General features: G+C 36.2%; 1 protein-coding gene across 5 annotated transcripts in view; it reads left to right on the top strand.

Annotated features, from left to right (window-relative positions):
* Positions 1 to 1,987: 1,987 nt before the first annotated feature.
* Positions 1,988 to 18,887, top strand: part of LOC106875605 (telomerase protein component 1) — a 215,491-nt gene continuing 198,591 nt past the window's right edge. For 3 of the 5 annotated variants that reach the window (XM_089349533.1, XM_089349530.1, XM_089349531.1), the window contains exons 1-5: positions 1,988 to 3,347; positions 14,959 to 15,040; positions 15,769 to 16,069; positions 17,317 to 17,599; positions 18,480 to 18,614. In XM_089349533.1, coding sequence (XP_089205659.1) covers positions 14,995 to 15,040; positions 15,769 to 16,069; positions 17,317 to 17,599; positions 18,480 to 18,614 — 765 coding nt within the window. In that variant the 5' untranslated portion in view covers positions 1,988 to 3,347; positions 14,959 to 14,994. Of the gene's footprint in view, positions 3,348 to 4,685; positions 5,195 to 14,958; positions 15,041 to 15,768; positions 16,070 to 17,316; positions 17,600 to 18,479; positions 18,615 to 18,887 lie in introns of those variants that run through there. The other 2 variants (XM_089349532.1, XM_089349534.1) reach the window with 2 other exon arrangements.

Below are 18,887 nucleotides of genomic sequence, written 5' to 3'. Positions count from 1 at the left end.
TGCATACGCATGTTGAACTTTGACCTTAACCATTTTAGCAAGTCACTTAGTGGCTGACAATATGTCCATCTCTGATGATGAGCAGGAGTAGTTGGGGAGCATCATAGCCATGTGCTGAGAGGGATTCTTTGGGGTTTGAATAAATATAACACAAGCAAAGTTTGAAGGAAATATTAGTAGTAGTAGAAGACACCAAAGGTGCCATGCAGTGGGACTGAACCTGCAAGCATGTGGTTGGGAAGCAAACTTCTAACCACACATCCACATTTTAGTTCATCCTTCCAAGAACCTTTACCTTCTGGAATTCTCACCCTGCATGTATTTTTTCCTGTTGCCTTCAAACTGCAACAATTCAAGAGGGACTTTGACCCACTCCAAAGTATTATTTATATTGTCAACTGATTGCTTGAGTGTTATCTCCCTTGCTTGGTGTTTTTAGATTTTAAAACACCACATACAAGGAGTTTTTGTCTACTAATTAGCTGGATAATCACAACTGATCAATGTTTTTGAACTCACTATATTACATCATCTATAGGTGCAAGAGTGGCTGTGTGGTAAGTAGCTTGCTTACCAACCACATGGTTCTGGGTTCAGTCCCACTGCGTGGTATCTTGGGCAAGTGTCTTCTACTATAGCCTCGGGCCGATCAAAGCCGTGTGAGTGGATTTGGTAGACGGAAACTGAAAGAAGCCTGTCATATATATGTATATATATACATGTATGTGTGTGTGTGTCTGTGTTTGTTCCCCTAGCATTGCTTGACAACCGATGCTGGTGTGTTTATGTCCCCATTACTTAGCGGTTTGGCAAAAGAAACCGATAGAATAAGTACTAGGCTTACAAAGAATAAGTCCTGGGGTCGATTTGCTTGACTAAAAGCGGTGCTCCAGCATGGCCACAGTCAAATGACTGAAACAAATAAAAGAGTAAAGAGTATATGTCAAACTTTATTGCATTCCAGATGAAGATTATAAATAGTATTGATCTCATTGACTTCAGACGGCTTGTGGAAGCCAAGGGCACTACCCCCTGCAGGTGAAACACACACACATTACCAATAAATAACTTTCTTAAAGTTTAAAATGTTGACATCTCACACCGACACAAAGCCACAAATTTGTAGGGAAAAAATGTAGTGGCCACCGGTTAAATTCCCACCACCAAATCACTGGTATTTTGTTCATCAACCTCAGAATAGTTGAAAAACAAGTGAGAATTATACATTAATATTCATGGCTAAGCATTTTGTCCTGCATGCTAATGAGTCTGTCAGCATTTTGTCCATTTTTAACATTTGAATTCAAATGTCTTTTATCCTTGGTCCTTTCAGGATCTATAGAATCAGTACCAATTGAACACCAGGTTCGATGTAATTGAGTCATACCCCCTCCCCGCCGAATATTAAAATTAATATTGATAGGCGCAAGAGTGGCTGTATGGTAAGTAGTTTGCTTACCAACCACATGGTTCCGGGTTCAGTCCCACTGTGTGGTACTTTGGGCAAGTGTCTTTTACTATAGCCTCGGGCCGACCAAAGCCTTGTGAGTGGATTTGGTAGACGGAAACTGAAAGAAGACCGTTGTGTGTGTGTGTGTGTGGTCTGTGTTTGTCCCCCCAACATCGCTTGACAACCGATGCTGGTGTGTTTACATCCCTGTCACTTAGCGGTTCGGCAAAAGAAACTGATAGAATAAGTACTAGGCTTACAAAGAGTAAGTCCTGGGGTCGATTTTCTCGACTAAAGGCGGTGCTCCAGCATTGCCGCAGTCAAATGACTGAAACAAGTAAAAGAATAAAAAAAAGTTAAAAATACAATGATTTAAGCATTCTTTTTGTGGTGTGTTTCTCATTCATCTTCTGAAATAATAGTTAAATGGGGTAACGCGGTGTGTGTGAACTGTACAGTGCTTTCCACATTATATTCGTGAGTTAGTTGTAGTGGAAGGGATGCTACGTACATGGAGAGGAGTGGTATTGCTGTAGTGAAAGGCATGTAGAGTTTAAGGAAGGTGGTGGTGGTGGTGGTGACGGAAATAGTGCAATTTGGCTTCTGTATAAGGTTGTTACTTTATATACCGTATTTGATGGCATTTTAGATGCATCCTAATTTCAGTAGCGCGTATTCAAGAAAAAAAAAGTTTTTAGGGTTAAAGTTTATGGGAAGCCCAACAACGTACAGTGAACTTGGTGTGATTTTTTTTTGGAAACATTTTGTTTTTGAATCATCAAATACGGTGTATGTGTTTGCTGTATTGAAAGCTGGTGGGAGGGGCATCAATTTGGCGACTACTTTGGGTAGCCACTTAATATATGCCTGTCTGCTTTTGTTAGAGTTATATCAGATTCAAAAAAAAAAAGGATTGGCCCAAACTCATGCGATGCCAAATCGTAACTTTGTTTCTAAACTATTTTTCATAGACATTTTTTTTCACATCTCCATTAACGAAACATCCTCACCCCGCCTTCAATCATGAATTGTCCTAAATGTCTTTACTCGTTTTTAGACTCAGCCTTTGTTTCATACTTCCTGAGTTATGAAGGGTTTCCTTTCATAAATCTCAAGTTATTCACGTGGTTGGAACAAATTGGAGGATCTTGTTAAATTTCTTTCAACCACTTGAAGTGTTTCAATTTTTCACCAAAATATTTTCAAAAAAATATAGTTCTGATATAATTTTGCATGCCATGACGAAAACCGCATTTATTTTTTTTCTAGAAATTAATAAAGAAATCAGAAGCATTTAAAGTTACGTAAAAACAATGAAGTGAAACTTCAAAGTGGTTGGAAGAAATTTAACAAAATGCAATTTGGGACGTGTATCGTATATAATGCAATGGAAACCATGGAAAGATGTCCTGTGTATTATATCTGATACACAGTACAGCATAGGGTTAATATATGGGTGTTAGTTGTAGTCGAAAGTATGTTAAGTTTAAGAAAGGAGCGGCCAAACCCACGCAATACTACGCAACCGTGATAGTTATGAAATTTTAACCCTGTTTCTTAACTATTTCTCATCGGCATCCCACCCTCCTTTCTCGTAATCAATAACTTCATAATTAAAGAGAGAAAAAAAAAGATATTCTTTGACTTTTAAATAGATCAATTAATTCTGCCGGCTTCGGTTTTGGTTAATTATCTTCCCTTTACTAAAATAAATATTAATAATAACAAGAAAGAAAAACAACTTCTCTACCAATCGTTTAGTTAGTGATTCACTTTCTGTTAGCTACTTTGTAACTAGCAACAGTAGCTGTAAAGCCGTATTACACAAACATACATCCTTATAACATAAACAGTACCCTGCTCTCAGAGACTATGTTGGATTAAGTAACTACACCAGGTAAGTTATTACTTTATATATATATAATTCGTGATATACATCATCTTTATGATTTGTTTCATCCGAGAAAAAAAAAAATCAAAGCAAAACAAATCGAATTGCGAACTAATAATTTTACGGCGTTACCTCTAATCGGTACTTGATGCGTTCTACTAGAAATAACAGTAAAATCCTCTTTATATTACACTCTGCTGTTTAAAAAAAATAGAGATACGTTGTGTAATGTAATTCTAGATATGTAATAGAGAAAAACAGAAATGGTCATGGTTAAACTGTCTTTCATCATTTGTCTGCTCAGTCAGGGATGACGACCTGGAACTAAACAAAAACCACTGCGTTTGACATGGTTTTAATTATCATTTTCAGTGTCGCGACGGTGTTGTTTATTTTCTTCTTCTAAACAAACAGGTTATTAAATCAATAAATAGTAGTAGTCAATATAGGTAAATAAAGGTACCAAAGAAGAAAAAAAAGTTTAATCTGCATGCTTATCGTAGAAGACTAGTCTAGGCGTAGCTTTAGGGTTAATAGAATATTGAAAGAACTTTGAGAGGCGTTATGGGTTTATGGAAGAATATGTGATAACAAGTCGAAAAGAATCAAACTCTTTCTGATATGCTTAACAGGTTCGATACGGCATATATTGGATTTATCTTTCCACCCCAAGGTTCTAACACTACTGCTTCAAGTTTTCCTTTTCACTCCATCCATTTCCTTAAAGAAGTTTTTGTTCTTATTTGAAGTTAACTGATTCACTCGACAAAAACATAAACATCATTGAAACTATCTTATTCAACTGTAGATTTATCCCCAAGAAAATATTTTTTATTTGTATATTATTGTCATTAATCCGTCTGGGACAGACAAAATAAAGTACCATTTAGGTACTGAGGACGATCTAACTGACAACATCATCCGGCAAATGTGTTGTCCGGTGCCAATGCTAAAATCATCATCATTATTATTATATCATTACGTAATTTCTTTGCACAAGCACTGACTGCAATTGACCCAGTAAGGGTGTGTCGGGTACGGCACGCCGAAAAGTAGACTGACTTGTGTATATATACACAACACATCTTTACATATCTCACGTCTGTTTTCATTCTTCCACTTCACTCTGTATTTCATATGTTCTCTAACTATTACTTAAACATTTTCTAGCACGGTCTATGATGAAGGGATATATAAAAATCCCGGAAACTGCTGTAAGACCTTCTCTTTATAAATGTTCAGAAAACTATTCACAGCCTTGAAGAAACTAGTTTGGACAATTTATTTTGTTTATCAATAGTACAAATATATATTATATATATATATATATATATAAAACAAGGGTTTTTTTTAGCAGTGTTTAAAAATTCGAAGTAGAAATATACATTCCTACTATAAAGTATTCTTTATAATATATGCTTTTAGAGCTTAGCACCAAGTTTTTAACACTTTGGTGTCAGACAAAATAAGCTACAGTAATTTTGGCTGGCAGCCAACATTACATTGACTTTTATCTCGTTATATCAGATGGAAATGGACGGGTAGTCTTGTGATTAACTAAAAATAATATCATGTTACTCTATGCATTGAAATAAACTTTTATTGAAGCTGTGTGTGTCTGAGTTTAGTGCGGTTACAATACATAAAGTTTATGTTAAAATGAATTTCTCGCTGGCATCTGTAAAATCTTTCAACCGTGGAACAAAAACTAGGCACGAGGCTTTACAGTAAATATTACTTACTCCACAGTTTATTTATTCTACCACGAGTTCAAATTATGTGGAAATAAAAGAATATTAATTATACGATCGTCGTAGGATTGTTTTTATGTGAACCTGATCTTCGACTAGAAAGTGAGTTTATTTCAAATTACATATACCGTAACATATATCGGCCTATTTTCTTAAAGTACTTATAAGTTTAAATGTACATCATAGTTATCGACGTTTGAAGGATGAAAATGCAGTATGAGTAAGTGTCTGACAGGTCCAGTGCGTTTAAACAGAACTGAATTTACGGACACGATATTGACTTCATATTCTACCGAGGGCCCAGTATAAACTTCATATATTAGTGAGAGCCCAATATTAACCTTAAATATTACCGAGAACCTGTATTATATTAATCTCATTTACTTATGGGGATATGACAGTTAATAATAAACTTGTGAGGACCCAATATTAACCTCAAATACTACTGAGAGCCCTATATTTAATCTTATATTCTACTCAGACACGTTGGTTGTGTATACCGTAAATAATTACCACAGAAAGAAAACCCAACATAGTTACAGGCAGTTATAAATACTCACATTGTGTGTATGCAGTATTGATTGTTGAGTATAATTCATTATCGATATAATGTCCAATCCTGGGACAGCTACTGCTGCATTATTAATAAAACAAAACCAATAAAATCTGTCTGTATCAGGTCAACATCATGTTCGATATTATTAACGGAAGGGTGAGTTCTGTAAACAAAACATACCGAAGAGAGACAAGTTTATCAGTCATCAAGCCCTCGTTTCTTTATGGTTTTTATATCGATCTCTTGAAAATGTAGGTTTGTTCAACCATGATTTTCATACCACTGTGTTCCTGTGAATGAGTAGAAAATATTTAGAAATTCTCCACAACTCTGGTAAATCTAGGGTTATTGATTAATCTAAATAAACAGGCCAAAATGTGTTCGGTTAGGAAGTATTGAGGTTAAATGGCATTTTAGAGCACCAGCGGGATGAAAGTAAAATAAAAAAACTGAAACAGCGAAATGTTATTTAGTATCTCTACTGTGGTAAGTAGCTTGCTTATCAACCACATGGTTCCGGGTTCAGTCCCACTGCGTGGCACCTTGGGCAAGTGTCTTCTACTATAGCCTCGGGCCAACCAAAGCCTTGTGAGTGGATTTGGTAGACGGAAACTGAAAAGAAGCCCGTCGTATATATATATATATATATATATATATATATATATATATATATATATATGTGTGTGTGTCTGTGTTTGTCCCCACACCATCGCTTGACAGCCGATGCTGGTGTGTTTACGTCCCCGTCACTTAGCGGTTCGGCAAAAAGAAACCGATAGAATAAGTACTAGGCTTACAAAGAATAAGTCCTGGGGTCGATTTTCTCGACTAAAGGCGGTGCTCCAGCATGGCCGCAGTCAAATGACTGAAACAAGTAAAAGAGTATACCTGATATAAGAAACAAAACCATAAAACTTTTCGTGCGTTTTAATAACGAGCTGTAATAGAAAATAAGACAAAGTTGTATGTATTAAATCATTTTATTTCGTATCGTATTTGTTTGAAGAAACGAGATCGTGGGTGGAAACATGAAACTAGTTTAGGTAAGAACAACGGAAAAAGTACTCCATACAGTGAGAGATAAATATTATTTAATGTACACTGTATTAAAATAAGAGCCACAAATACAGTGTACATTTATATACACCCATATATATATATATATCTTTTATTTATGCATAATTATGTTTCGTTATTGCTGTTTCAAACTTTGTACATATAAAGTAGTAACAAAGTTAAATGAACTGCATTGAATTAAGTAAAAGATAAACAAATAATCAGTAATAACTAGTAATAATTGTAAAATCCTAATTTGTGTAACGTGATGTGTTTTAATTTACGGTTTATGATCACGGATCTTTTTTAAAACGGGGGCCACATTTTTCATTAACGAAACACTTTGAAACTTGGAACACTGGTAGAATGGGTCATATAAAACATCTTTTTCTCTTAGTCTTCTTTAAAAAAAAAGAAATCCATAAATTATTCCATGTTAAAGTTGTCGTATTTCTGTAATTTCAACCAATCACTGACGTCCATTCAGCCGATATACATTAAGTGACGACTACATAAACAAACGATTCTGAAACAATTAATCCTAACCCTAACCGTAGGGTTAGGGTTAGAGTTAAAGCAAATTTAAAATGAAAAAAGCAAATAAAACGAAGAATCGTTTGTTTATGTAGTCGGCACTTAATGTATATCGACTGAATGGACGTCAGTGATTGGTTGAAATTATCGAAATAAGACAATTTTTTACATGAAATAAATTCGAATACAAAAATATTTTTCTGTTCTATAACACAAAATAGATAAGTATACGAAGTTTGAAAGTCTTTCGGTACCAAAAACACTACGTAAAACATTAATGAAAAATGTGGCCCCCGTTTTAAAAAAGATCCATGATCACAAATGAAAGAGAGAAATCGTATTGCAACCAGCATCGAAAATTTGAGAACAAGAAAGTGTGGATTTTGAAAATACCTGTCACAAATAAAATGAATTTTTTGTGTTTTTTTTTTTCGTTATTTTTCATCATTTTATATCCTACATTCTAAAGCACGTAATTCACATTTAAAAAAGTTCTTTTTTTTTCCCCAAAAAAATCCATGTTTTTCAAACTTCTTAGCCCACCCCCTTCGACATGCCTTCGTTAAAGTTACAATTAAAATGAGTTTTTTTTCGTTATTATTTATATTTTTCATAATTTTTTAATATTTACATATTCTGAAACACTCGTAATTCACATTTTTAAAAAGAAAATTTTTTCAAAAATTCATGTTTTTTTAAACATCCTTCTCATCTTTACGGTACAAGAATGAATTTAATCTGCTCACTATCTCTAGAGGTGTGTCTAACGCTAGAGGATATCTGAAAAACAGAATGTTGAAAGAAGTATCTATAAAAGGGTAATTTCACTTGTTAGAAATGTAGAAAAGATTGTACACACATATACTATCGTTTTCCCCTCTCTCTATCACAGCAACAACAGGTGGTCGCACCAACTTTTTCTAACGGCATATTTTACTTTCTAATTGCTTTATCTCTAAGTTATTTTAACCAAGTGGAGGCGCAATGGCCCAGTGGTTAGGGCAGCGAACTCGCGGTTTCGATTCCCAGACCGGGCGTTGTGAGTGTTTATTGAACGAAAACACCTAAAGATCCACGAGGCCCCGGCGAACCCTGCTGTACTCTTTCACAACTTTCACTCTTACTTCCTGTTTCTGTGGTGCCTGTATTTCAAAGGGTCAGCCTTGTCACACTGTGTCACGCTGAATATCCCCGAGAACTACGTTAAGGGTACACGTGTCTGTGGAGTGCTCAGCCACTTGCACGTTAATTTCACGAGCAGGCTGTTCCGTTGATCGGATCAACTGGAACCCTCGACGTCGTAAGCGACGGAGTGCCAACAATAACAATTTTAACTAAGTTTTTTTTTAAATATTACTTTGGAAGGATTACAGCTGATCGCTAATGTCTTGGAGAGAAGGATAATTTTGTCTTGTCTGGGAAATGGAAGAAATAGGATATATAATCCAATTTCATTTGAATTCTATAGATATTTCTATTTATTTTGATCTCTACTTTGTCTAAAAGTTTCAAATTTTTGGCACAAGACCAGCAATTTTAGGAGCAGGTGGGGTGTAGCCAGTTATATCGACCACCAATGATCTACTGGTATTTATGTTATCGATCCGCTCAGGATGAAAGGCAAAGTTAACATCTATGGAATTTGAACTCTGTGCATCTTGTAATGACAAAAAAGCATCGCTGCCATGACTTGTTCAAGTTCATCATCAAAACACCAACATCTTGGTGGTAGTGGGTGGTCTGTGTGTGTGATGCGTGTATGTGTGAAAAGATAAACGCGCAATATGGTTCAACTGCTATTTTTAGCAGCTCCAGAGACCATGAGTGGCTTAATAAAATCATTTGATTTACGTATGTTACTGAAAAACGTTTTTACACAGAGGCAAAAGAGAAAAACGCATGAAAAGACAAAAACGAAACAAGGTCGTGAGGATGGGAGTGGATGGCGGGAACGAAAGTGAAATTTATAAGAATTTTTTTTCATGAGTGACATTTTCATTTATATATTATCATTGTCTACAGATTTTCTTTCAATTACAAAACCACGTTAAAATTCAATAATTACATACATAACATGTTATGTGTATGATACAAATATAATACAAAACCACATTAAAATGCAAATCCCAAACCGAAGAAAGAAAATAGAGGAAGATAGAAAGCAAAAAAAAAAAAAAAAAGGATCAAATCAACACAAATGCTTTAATTGTCTGCACACCACAAGGTTCAATGGAACCTACTGAAGCAAGCCAAAATCGCTCGCAACATTACCGCGGGCGATGGCGAGGTTAAGGATTTAGAACAGCCAAGCACCCTCGCAGGTATTAATTATCATCTTGGTGTGGGAAGGGAATTAAGGAATTTGAAAAGCATGGGTTAAAAGAAATTAATGTTATACAAGTGTTTTAGAATGTGCAATATTACAAAGTGACGATGTATATATATATCATCATCAGGATCTTGGGATCTATTTCAAAACGGGGACACCAGTATTTTCTTAACGAAACACTTTGAAACTTGGGACACTGGTAGAATGTGTCATATAAAACATCTTTTACTCTTAGTCTTCTTAACAAAAAAACGTACATCGCAAGTTATTCCATGTTAAAGTTGTCGTATTTCTGTAATTTCAACCAATCACTGACGTCTATTCAGCTGAATAGAGTTACTGCTGGGCGGTCATAAAATGTTATTCCCTGTGACATATTTCATCCGGTTTAATCGTAATTTATACACATATATTGTTTATATAATAAATTACGCTGTACGTATCTATGTGTGTAACAATTTTAGAGTTCGGATTCTAGAGTTAGGGTTAGTTTTAGGATTAGGGTTAGGGTTAGGGGATTAATACGATATACACCGTTACAACGCTAACTGTTTTCAACTGAATAGACGTCAGTGATTAGTAGAAATTATCGAAATAAGACAATTTTTTACATGAAATAAATTCGAATACAAAAATATTTTTCTGTTCTATAACACAAAATAGATAAGTATACGAAGTTTGAAAGTCTTTCGGTACCAAAAACACTACATAAAACATTAATGAGAACTGGTGCTCCCGTTTTGAAATAGATCCGGATCTTGTCCAAAACGGGGGCACCAGTTTTCATTAATGTTTTATGTAGTGTTTTTGGTACCGAAAGACTTTCAAACTTCGTATACTTATCTATTTTGTGTTATAGAACAGAAAAAAAATTTTGTATTCGGATTTATTTCATGTAAAAAATTGTCTTATTTCGATAATTTCAACCAATCACTGACAAGTATTCAGCTGTTTACAGTTACTCCTAAGCGGTGTAAAGCGTATTTAATCTCCATTACTTCTGACATTTGGCAGAGGCAACACACGTGTGTTCGTTTTACCTAACCCTAATTGACTTGCTCCTTCCCTCAAAAACCAATAGAAAGGTTTATTAGCTACTGCCAATATGCTTCAGCCATTTTTTGACAAGGAAATAATAATTTTATCACTGCCAAAATCGTTTGACAATCGTTTGTTTACGTAGTCAGCACTTACTGTTATTTGGCTGAATGGACGTCAGTCATTGGTTGAAATTACAGAAATACGACAACTTTAACATGAAATAACTTGCGATGTACGTTTTTTTGTTAAGAAGACTAAGAGAAAAAGATGTTTTATACGACACATTCTACCAGATTCCCAAGTTTCCATGCTGGTATGGTTTAAACCAGGGGTCGCCAAACTTTTTCGACTATCGACTCCCTTTAGCTACTTCTCCTTCCATATCAACCACTCTCCTCATTTAAAATATCTTAATACTTTACCATACCATATCTTAAATGCATACCGGGTACTGATACTACGTGTATGGGTATACAGTATTAAACTTTCAATTTTTATGAAATTGTTTTCACGGTTAGTAAATGTGAAAAACACATCATATTGCTGGAATATCTTTTATTAAAACTGACAACATCAATGTGAGGGATGGGCATAGCGCTGACTAAGTATTTCAAGCAGTTCATCTGAGTGAGCTGGTCTTTCGCACGCCGACCTCCATTCGACCCCTTGGCTATCACCGACCCTCTTTAATTCCTCGCCGACCCCTAGGGGGTCCATTGGACTCCCTTTGGTGACACCTGGTTTAGACGGTTTGACAAGGGCTGGCTAGGCAGAAGACTGTTCCAGGCTTCACTCTGTTTTTTGCAGGGTTTTTACAGCTGGATGCCCTCTCTAACACCAACCACCTTACAGAGTGAACTGGGTGCTTTTTACGTGACACCAGCACTGGTATATGTATATATATATACACTCAGTCTCTTTCTTCCGGCCATTTCATCATGTTGAAGCATTAATCTCTACATACTTTTTCTCTCTGTTTTGTTTTTTTTGTTCTCTCTCCATTTTTTCCCCTCTCAGTCCTTTCTGTCAAAGTGTGTAGGCTCAAAATGTCAGACTTTTCCATTCTTCGCAAACGTTAAACTAAGACACCTGCTTGTTATTCCTTCAGCTGTCTTCATCTTTTATTTTCTATAAATTTGAACTATATATATATTCCTCTGCACTACAAATTTAATTTGTTTCCGTGGGAAGAGCCATTCTAACAATGCGTTCTGCCCTAACTCTTCGAAACGCTTAGTTTTAGAATGGTGGCAGCTGATGATAGAAATGTTCTCTATGTGGCCTGTGTGTTTTCTGTACTCTGTTTATCATTTTGTCCACGTTTTTTTGTGACGTCCTGTACCCAGATATGCATCTATATATATATGTAGATGTAGGTATGTACATACATCTACGTATATATGCATATACTTGTAGGGATAGTGGTTATACACCATTAGGTGTACTCCGCTTCCGTACATTAAATTTCTTGAAGAAACAACGGAATGCAGATTCTGAACTATCAACACAACAATATTTATTACAATAGAATTCAGCAGCACTTTGCCCTTTGGTTACTGAGACGCTGTCAATGAAGTTGCGTGGTTATTTGTGTAGCTCCAGAGTTGAATTGTTGGAGAGTGGTTGCTACGACGTCTAGGCTCTTCGCCGGCCAGGGTGAAAGAGAATGAAAAGAAGCGCGAAAGCTTGGATGTCGATGACTGCGCATGCGCATGAGACTCTTCCTGTATTCCTTCCGGAACTAGTCCCTGCGCATGCGTGGATAAACTTTCCGGAAATGTCGTCTGCTATTAAGGTGTTTATAAGTCATTTAAGAAACACAAAAACTTTAAGATTCACTTCAACATTTAAATTTAATTTGCTAAAATATTTTCGTAGCTTTGAGACCGCGACCTGGTCACTGACAAAATTCCGCACTGCATTTCTCTCTCCCTCTCCCTCTCTCTCTCTCTCTCTCTCTCTCTCTCTCTCACTCACTCACTCACTCACTCACTCACTCACTCACTCACTCACTCACTCACTCACTCACTCACTCACTCACTCACTCACTCACTCACTCACTCACTCACTCACTCTCTCTCAATCTCTCTCTCTCTCAATCTCTCTCTCACTCTCTCTCTCTCTCTCTCTCTCTCTCTCTCTATATATATATATATATATATATATATATATATCATCATCATCATCATCGTTTAACGTCCGCTTTCCATGCTAGCATGGGTTGGACGATTTGACTGAGGACTGGTGAAACCGGATGGCAACACCAGGCTCCAATCTAATTTGGCAGAGTTTCTACAGCTGGATGCCCTTCCTAACGCCAACCACTCAGAGAGTGTAGTGGGTGCTTTTACGTGTCACCCGCACGAAAACGGCCACGCTCGAAATGGTGTCTTTTATGTGCCACCCGCACAAGAGCCAGTCCAGGGGCACTGGCAATGATCTCGCTCGAAAACCCTACCAGGCCAGTCAGGCGGTACTGGCAACGGTCACGCTCAGGATGGTACATCTTATGTGCCACCCGCACAAGAGCCAGTCCAGGGGCCCTGGCAACGATCTCACTTGGCTTGCCGGGTCTTCTCACGCACAGCACATTTCCAAAGGTCTTGGTCAGTAGTCAAATATGTATATATATATATATATATATATATATATATATAGTGGGGTCAAGATTGATTAGTTTGTATTGGCATTGAGTTGTATTAGTTGTAATAATCAAGTCAAACCAAATACTGATATTTTGAAATTATTTTGTATGTATGTTTCAGGTTTGTGTAATATTAAATCGGAAATGTATCCATTATGAAAACTTTCCTCAAATATATATATATATATATATATATATATATATATATATATATATATATATATATATATGGGTGCAGGCATGGCTGTTGGGAAAGAAGCTTGCTTCCTAACTACATAGTTCTGGGTTCGATCCCACTGTGTAGCACCTTGGGCAAGTGTCTTCTACTATAGCCTCAGGCCAATCAAAGCCTTGTGGGTGGATTTCCTAGATGGAAACTGAAAAGAAGCCTGTATATATCTATGTGTATCTTTGTATCTATGTTTGTCCCCCACCATCGTTTGACGACTGGTGTCGGTGTGTTTATATCAGTATAACTTTGCAGTTTGGCAAATGGGATCAATAAAATAAGTATCAGGTTTTTAAATAAAAGTACTGGGTTTGATTCATTTGATTAAACATTCTTCAAGACTGCCCCAGCATGGCCACATTCTAATGACTGAAACAAATAAAAGATGAAAGATATATGTTAATAGGGACAGCTATTCCACAGGCACTATGATGAGGGTAGGGGTAAGTCTGGAGAACACGGATTTTTGAATTTTTTTTCAAATATGAACTACAAGTGTTTCTGAATGGGTGACTGAAAATGGCAAAGAATATTGAAAAAAATAGAAAAACAACAACAAAAAGCAAGAAATTTCATGACAGCTATTCCAAAAGTTAACCAAACCTTTTTTTTTTTTACTCAGAATCATAATCTCCATATTTTTAAACAGGAATCCATTCAAAATTCCACTGAGCATGTTTCCAAAAGTTCTGAATTAAAATCTGCCACCAAATCTTAGCCAAAATTTATGTTCTTAACACTAGCATTGGCTCTGTAGTACATATGTCTTGTTTTCAAAAGTTCTGGATTAAAATCTTCGAAACCTTAGTCACAATTTATGTTCAAAAGTTTAATGATAACTAAGTTATTTTTACTCAATTCTTTGTTATATTTAAAATTAATTGAAAGAATCACAGAGCATCTCAACAGAAATATGGTAACAAAAGGGTTAAAATATACAATAGAGAAACAATTCTTAACCTTTTTGATACCAACCTGCACGAAACTACTTCTGGCTCTGTGGTACAAATGTTTTGTTTTCAAAAGTTCTGAATTAAAATCTTCCACCAAACCTTAGACACAATTTATGTTCCTAACACTATCTTAATAATGATAACTAAGTTATTTTACTAAATTGTTTGTTATATTTAAAGTAATTGAAAGAAACACAGAGCACCTCAACAGAAATATGGTAACAAAAGGGTTAATAATGATAATGGTTTCAAATTTTGGCACAAGGCCAGCAATTTTGGGGTTGGGGATAAGTCAGTTACATTGACCCCAGTGTTCAACTGGTACTTATTTTATTGACCCCCGAAAGTGATGATAGGCAAAGTTAACCTTGATAGAATTTGAACTTAGAACATGAAGGTGGGAAAAATGCCGCTAAGCATTTTTGTCCAGCATTCTTATATAATAATAATAATAATAATAATAATAATAATAATAATAATCATGTCAATAATTTACAGTGTATGGAAATATGTATCTTTTGCAGAAAAAGGTAAAAAAAAAAAAAGAAAAGAAATTCAAGATGTCTTTGTTGGGAGATTTGGAGTCTGACTTGAAAATTCCTTCAGGTAAGAAATTGATGAAATTGTCAATCACCTCAAATATTTCCTGCTACCATTGAGATCTGCATCTGTTTCTTAGCTTCATCCAGGCTCACACTTGCCACTTCCATGCTATCCTCCTCCTCCTCCTCCTCAGTCTCCTCCTCCTCAGTCTCCTCCTCAGTCTCCTCCTCAGTCTTCTCCCACCTCCCCACCTCCTCACCACCACTACCACTGTTAACTCCTACCTCCTCAGTCTCCTTCCTACACCTCCCCACCCTAACCCACTTCCTCTACAACCTCCTTCCTCCTTTTCCTCTTATACGCCCACCACCTCTTCCTGGGGTTAATTTAATTTTGGCTTTATACCAAAATGAGGAATCAGTATAACTACTAAATGTCCTGCTATGTAAAATGCTTAATTTCTTTTTTACCTTGAGTTCTGTCATGCTGACAATTTCTAATAAGAATGAAATGGCTCAATACACGATTACCTCAGACTGGAAGTTTTAAAATCCTCTTTTCGAGCAAGGAAAAATAAAAGATATATCTTATGTGTATCTTTTTCCTTGTTCCTTGATTTCAAATTCCAACTTCTAATCCTGCTAAATATTAACTAGAATTGATTATCTCCCCTATGTTTACTAGCCACCAGGGTACTCCCCATATTATTAATATATTATTATTTATGTGATTTAATAATGTGATTGATGTAATGTTGGTTTAAAAATTTCCTGAAATATTTCTTGTTACAGAATATCTGACGGATCCCTTGTTACTGAAACCATCTTTGCACTACGATTCTGATGACAGAATAACCAAATTACATGAAAGCTTATTAAAGAAGTTGGAGAATGAAGTACATCTGTCATGCAACCAAACTATTCCAAGTCTGTCTTTGGAAAATACTCTTCTGAAAGATGAGCCTTCTACTGTCATGCCATTTTCTATTGAACCTGATTATTTTAAAACACAACCATCCCATGTGTGGAAATCACAGCAGAAACCAAAGCCAGAAGTTGTGCGTCCTTTGAAAAGATGTAAACCCATGCAGAGGTTTGTATATACATGTTTACCCACTCTTAAAATCACATATATATATATACACATACCACACATACACACACATTTAAACATACACATGTTAACAAAGGAGCTTTGTGTGGACCCTGCATCTTCTAAAAATAGCTGCCAAATTTTACTCAGATAATTACCTACTGTCCTAAAAATGAAGAACACACTAAATAATAAGATAACGTATATGTTATATTTGGAAATAATGTATAAGTACAGATATGGCTGTGTAGTAAGAAGCTTGCTTCCCAACCACATACTTCTGGGTTCAGTCCCACTGCATGACACCTTGAGCAAGTGTCTTCTGCTATAGCCTTGGGCTGACCAAGCCTTGTGAGTGGATTTGGTAGATGGAAACTAAAAGAAGCCTATCATATATGTGTATATATATATAAGTACCAGTTACGCACTGGGGTTGATGTAATCGACTTAATCCGTTTGTCTGTCTTCATTTGTTCCCCTGTGGGCAATAAAGAGATAAATACTCTTTTACTTGTTTCAGTCATTAGATTGCAGCCATGCTGGGGCACTGCCTTTAGTACAGCAAATCGACCCCAGGACTTATTCTTTGTAAGCCTAGTACTTATTCTATCAGTCTCTTTTGCCGAACTGCTAAGTTACGGGGACGTAAACACACCAGCATCGGTTGTCAAGCGATGTTGGGGAGACAAACACAGACACACAAACATATACACACACATACATATATATATATACATATATACGACAGGCTTCTTTCAGTTTCCGTCTACCAAATCCACTCACAAGGCTTTGGTCGGCCTGAGTCTATAGTAGAAAACACTTGCCCAAGGTGCCATGCAGCGGGACTGAACCCGGAACCATGTGGTTGGTAAGCAAACTACTTACCACACAGCCACTCCTGTATATGATTATTTAAGTCCTAACAACTATGACAGGAAACCCAAACACATTAGTCTTCTATGACCATAATAATAAAACAAAACGAAACACTTGGCTTGATGTTATTTGATGGAAATATTTAATTGTTTTACAATGAAAGTAAACAAAGTTTGTGTTAGAAGCGTTGAGATGTATTGAAAGTTACAGGAATAAATTTTTTTTATTCTCAAACGCGTGATAATGCTAATAAATAGTGTAATCAGGATAAATTATCCATACAGCATTATCACGTGTTTGAGAATAAAAAAAATTTATTTCTGTCATTTCTGTATCTTTAATTGTTTTTTATTTAAATTCTTTTTATGTAGACCACCACTGAGATTCAATAAGATACGAAGAAGAAGTGCAACAGGACTTAAGGACTTAAGACGTAAAGTGGTCAAGAAAAGAAAGAAAGAGAGTGAGAGTGAACAGTATTCGAATGAATATGAAGAACTGGTCTTTGACGAAGAAATGGACAAAGATGATGGTGATAATTATGAAAGAGGTGACAAGAAGGATGACTATTTGCAGAAACTGAAATTCACTCAAGACAATACTGAACCAGAAATCTGTCCGGATTCATCATTCAAAGATATTCAACAGTTAAAAGTAAATATTCTTTACTTAATAATCCTTTTTATTATTGGCACAAGGCCAGAAATTTTAGGGGAGGTGGGGGAGGGGAGGGGAATAGTCGATTGCATCAACTCCAGTGAAAGTATAACAGGTGGAGTTGACCTTGGTGGAGTTTAAGCTCACAATGTGAAGCCACATGAAATGCCGCTAAGCATCTTGTCCGACGTGCTAACGATTCTGCTGGCTCACCATCCTGTTTGCTACTTAATAATCCTTTCTGCTAAAGGCACAAAGCCTGAAATTTGCAGGGAGGGGACAATTCGATTACATCGATCCCATTGTTTCGCTGGTACCTAATTTATCGACCCCGAAGGATGAAAGACAAAGTTGACCTTGGCGGAATTTGAATGTAGAACGTAGCAACAAGTGAAAAACTGCTTAGCACTTTGTGCTGGGTATTAGCTCACTCCCTCCATCAACTTGACATTGCCTGTACAAGCGATGGAACTGAACTTGAAACTGTGTGGTTTGGAAGCAAGCTTCTCATTTTCATGTCAGCTTGTTTACAGTATTATGTACCTACATAGTGATTCACAATGTGGAAAATTCTGCGAAAACTTTGCTTTACTGGGGAGGTCTAATAAGACTTGAATGTGCCTAAAGTTGTCTCCCATCTTTGCCAAAATTATTAAAATGATATTAGACATTAAGCTAATGTATTTTTTCTTCCAAAGTGTAATTATTTTAATTAGAATTTTTTTAGTGCATGTTATTAACTTAACTGTTGTTCTATTATGCAGGTAGCATCCCTCACTGCTTTATTATACATAATTGAACACTTTATCTTTTAATCCAGTATTAGAATTTCTCTTTTGAATTAATATTTTACGTTTATACATTTCAAACATTCCAGGAGAAACTTCTTCGAGTAATGGGTGCAGTTTTACTTTCCTCACCAAAGTTCAAGAGCTCTGATTGTGAGGAGAAGACCTACATAGAAAATTTGTGCATGAAAATTGCTGAGGTGGACCCAGAATTTATTTTGAAGGTGAGACTTCTTTGAGAACACACACACACACACACACCTCTGTGTGTGTGTGTATGTATGCATATACTCTTTTACTTGTTTCAGTCATTTGACTGTGGCCATGCTGGAGCACCGCCTTTAGTCGAGAAAATTGACCCCAGGACTTATTCTTTTGTAAGCCTAGTACTTACTCTATCGGACTCTTTTTGCCGAACCGCTAAGTTACGGGGACGTAAACACACCAGCATCGGTTGTCAAGCGATGGTGGGGGGACAAACACAGACACACAAACAC

Source organism: Octopus bimaculoides, chromosome 3 (genome assembly GCF_046866305.1).
Source record: "Octopus bimaculoides isolate indiv1 chromosome 3, ASM4686630v1, whole genome shotgun sequence".
Lineage (NCBI taxonomy): Eukaryota > Metazoa > Mollusca > Cephalopoda > Octopoda > Octopodidae > Octopus > Octopus bimaculoides.
The sequence above is the reverse complement of the archived record's forward strand: the minus strand, read 5'-3'. Positions and strand labels throughout refer to the sequence as shown.